General features: G+C 40.4%; 1 protein-coding gene across 3 annotated transcripts in view; it reads right to left on the bottom strand.

The window, feature by feature from the left end:
• Nucleotides 1-3,775, bottom strand: part of rgs3a (regulator of G protein signaling 3a) — a 192,821-nt gene that overhangs the window by 164,914 nt on the left and 24,132 nt on the right. For 2 of the 3 annotated variants that reach the window (XM_032539756.1, XM_032539755.1), the window contains exon 8: nt 1,975-2,065. In XM_032539756.1, coding sequence (XP_032395647.1) covers nt 1,975-2,065 — 91 coding nt within the window. Of the gene's footprint in view, nt 1-994; nt 1,320-1,974; nt 2,066-3,775 lie in introns of those variants that run through there. The other variant, XM_032539758.1, reaches the window with a different exon arrangement.

Raw genomic sequence — 3,775 nt, forward strand, 5'->3', positions numbered from 1 at the left:
ACACACACACACACACACACACAGATCTGATGAGACAGTAGTGGGGCAGAATTTCCGCTGGGAAAGGTGAAAACATTCTACATCCATTAAAACACTCAAGCATGCTGTTTTTTTCTCCTTTTTTTGCCATAACATCCAATGAAATTAAAGAACTCTAAAACTTCTTTTATTGCACTTTTTCCAGCAACTGTAACTACACTTACTACACTTGTGTTATAAACCTTTAAGCCTGTTCAGTAGAAGAACTACTTGCCTATGTAACCCTTTAGTATAATTCAGGATTCCCTTATGTGAGTCTTGTAAGGGTTTCCTGCTGGCTGAGTCTTGAGTCCAATGTGATACCCCCATCCTATTTCAATCCACAGAAGCCTAAAACTAATTTTAAAGTTGCATGAGGCAGATTAGCCTAGTTCAGCCAAGCGGTATAAATTGGGATGGGTTAGCTAAACGTCTCACCATATTATCGTCATTCTCATAACCCAAAATGGAACTATGTGAATAAGCAAAGTCGATGGCACTTGGAATGGGGAGGTCTGGGGTTGTGAACGTTTTGTGGGAGTATGTGCATGTCAGTATGTGCTGTTGTGAAAGGTTTGTGCATATGTGTGTACAGAGAGATGGGGTCGTACTGTAAGTAATCTGAATGTGTTAGACAAGCTCCTTAAGGGGTATTCTATGGAAATGTAACTTAGTAAGAGCAAATTTGATGAAAATTGATAGATTAGCAGTACATGCACAGAGTAGCAAAGAGATGAAAATGAATATCAGCCACAATAAAAGCCTAAAGAAGACAAACATAAAGATCGAATAAGATAAAGAAACAAGCAATAAGTGAAGAAGCAGAAGAAGAGAGGGCAAAAGACAAAAAGGACTCACACATACAAACAGCATCCTCAAAAGAAAACAAACCACTTCAGATTGCAAATCTATTTTAAAAGCAAAACATACTCACGTGGAGTATAGTCAAGTATGACAACACAAAAATAGTACTCACCTAGTCTAGGCTGCCCTTATGGCTGGCACAGAGTAGCATAACTCCAACACATACACACACCGCCACCAACGTGAAACTGTGAGTAAGAGAAAATGTAAGTAGGAGGAGAAGGAGCACTCGAAGGTGGAGAGAAGAAAAATTGATTTCCAAACAAACGTGTCTGTGTGTGTGTGTGCGTGTGTGTGTATGTGTGAGCATGGGTGTGTGTGTGTGTGTGTGTCTGTGAGTTGGGTGGGTGGGTGTGTGGCTGTGTGTGAGGGGAGATCCACTCCAGCAGCAAACGGTATGGGAGAACTCCGTGTCTCTCTCTCTCTCTCTCTCTCTCTCTCTCTCTGTGGCAACTGTGACGCGCCCGGGTTTGTTCAGACCCATCCTTCCCTCCCACTCTCTGTCTTTCCCTCATTCGCTCTCCTAATCCCTCTCTCTTTCCCGCTCTTAATCCCTCGCATCCACAGTCTCCCAACCTCCAGACCCAAAGACTAATAAAGGAAAAATATATATATATACAGTATATGGCATGTACTTACAGTACTTAGTTAACTTGTGATTTTACAGTTGCCATTTTTAGATTTCTACGTAACTTTAATAAGGCTGGGAATCATTTAAAAAAATCTGTGATGTCAGTGCCAATATAACACCAGAGTTTCAACACTGGTACCAAAAGAATACTTTTTTTTATACTTTTGGTCTGGGAATATAAACACTTTATTCAGGACTAAATATGCCAAAGTGCTTATAATACACCTGTATTAAATAATAAACATTTTAAAATAAAAATATTGCTTATAGATATAAAAAGGTTTACTGATTTAAATGAGGAAATAACTGATTAAAAAATAAGCAAACAGACCTGACCAAGATTCTGACCCAATGCCAACTTTCAATACTTCATATATTTCCATATTAAGACAGACACGTTTTTTTAAATGTCAATGTTCCAACCTGATTATTGATAATAATTAATGATTAAATTAACTTACCAGTGGAGGGGTGTTTGTGTTGTGTGGGCACTTTAAGATGCTTTTTCCTCCCCAGCTCTTCCTCAAGTAGGTAGTACCATCCTTGAACCTCCTGAAGCAAAGCCACAAAAAGAGTGAGTGTGTGTGTGTGTGTGTGTGTGTGTGTGTGTTTGTTGGGTGTGTGTGTGTGTGTGTGTGTGTGTGTGTGTGTGTGTGTGTGTGTGTGTGTGTGTGTGTGTGTGTGTGTTTGTATGTATGTGTGTGTGTGTGTCTGTGTGTGTCAAGGTGAGGATTCAACTTAATGAGAAATAATTTAAAATGAGTTCTCTATGTGAGCAATAACATGCTGTACAAAAACACAAAAACGCAAAAAAGGATATAGAGACACAAACACACTCAATTTGCTAGCTCCTCAGGGCTGCAAACCCTGAACATGCACGCACGCACGCACACACACACCACAATGCTTTAGCGTATCCCAGCAGCTGATGCCCCCACTTCTGCACTTCTGCCCTGTGAGCCAAATGGTGTGTGTGTGTGTGTGTGTGTGTGTGTGTGTGTGTGTGTGTGTGTGTGGTGTGTGTGTGTGTGTGTGTGTGTGTGTGTGGTGTGTGGTGTGTGTGTGTGTGTGCACGGTGTGTGTTATGCATTTGCAACTACTGTACATGTGTTACATAAAGTCATTCAGAAGTGGTCTGATTTGTAATCCGATGATGTGGGCACAGTCCTGCAAAAGGGACCTGACAACATTGTTCTAAGCTCTTCCATTATTTCACTCTATCACACATTTATTACACACACACAACACACACACACACACACACACACACACACACACACACACACACACACACACACACACACACACACACACACACACACACACACACACCCTCCTATTTTGTACTAAATAATGTGATGCCATGGACAGTGACAATAATCTCCGTTTTAAAAGCATCTTATCTGAGTGGACAGATTTCTGCGGGCTGTGGGACAAGGGGGGAGGATGGGCGGGAGACTTGTATAAAAGATGGGGGAAGGGAGGGCATATGTCCTGGAAGTCAGGGATGGATTCATGCCATTTCAATATTATCCTGCACGTGACAAAGGGGTGAAGAGTGGGGCAAAGAGAGTGGTTGGTCATGAGGGAGACAGATGAGAGAGATGAAAGAGAAAGCAGGAGATGAGAATGAAGTAAAAAGCACAAAGTGGCAAATGAGTGCAAACAAATGACAAGATGCAACAGACAAGCAAAGCAGGTAACAAAAATAACAGCTAACACTAAGTTGCACACAAATGCTTCTAAAATAAAACAAGAACACAGTAGAGGGAAACAGAAAGGGATGGGTTTGAAAGAAGGGCTGTACAAAAGAAAAAAAACTGAAAAATAACGGATGTGATGGTGGGATGAGGAGATATAACTCCCTGGGACTCAAAGCTAAATCTCCCTCATTAGCATAGTAAGCCAATTAAATATTAATTGTGATAAATGTTAAAGGAAGGAAGCCATAAGCCTGACTAAAATATAATTTCTTCCTGTTGTTTGTTTCCCTCACTGATGTGGAAGTTAATTGAAACTATAAAAAACACTTACTGTGGTAAGTTTTTTATTTTTAAAGATTATTTTAGGCCTTTATTTGATAGGACAGCTGAAGACATTAAAGGGAAGAGAAAGGGTGAATGATATGTGGAAAAAGGGCTGCAGGTCAGAATTTAACCCATGGCCGCTGTGGCAAGGACTGAGCCTAGTATTTAGTCCTTTACTTTAAAAAGTACTAATACCACACTGTAAGATAGATAGATAGATAGATAGATAGATAGA

This window comes from Etheostoma spectabile, chromosome 16 (genome assembly GCF_008692095.1).
Source record: "Etheostoma spectabile isolate EspeVRDwgs_2016 chromosome 16, UIUC_Espe_1.0, whole genome shotgun sequence".
NCBI classification, from domain to species: domain Eukaryota; kingdom Metazoa; phylum Chordata; class Actinopteri; order Perciformes; family Percidae; genus Etheostoma; species Etheostoma spectabile.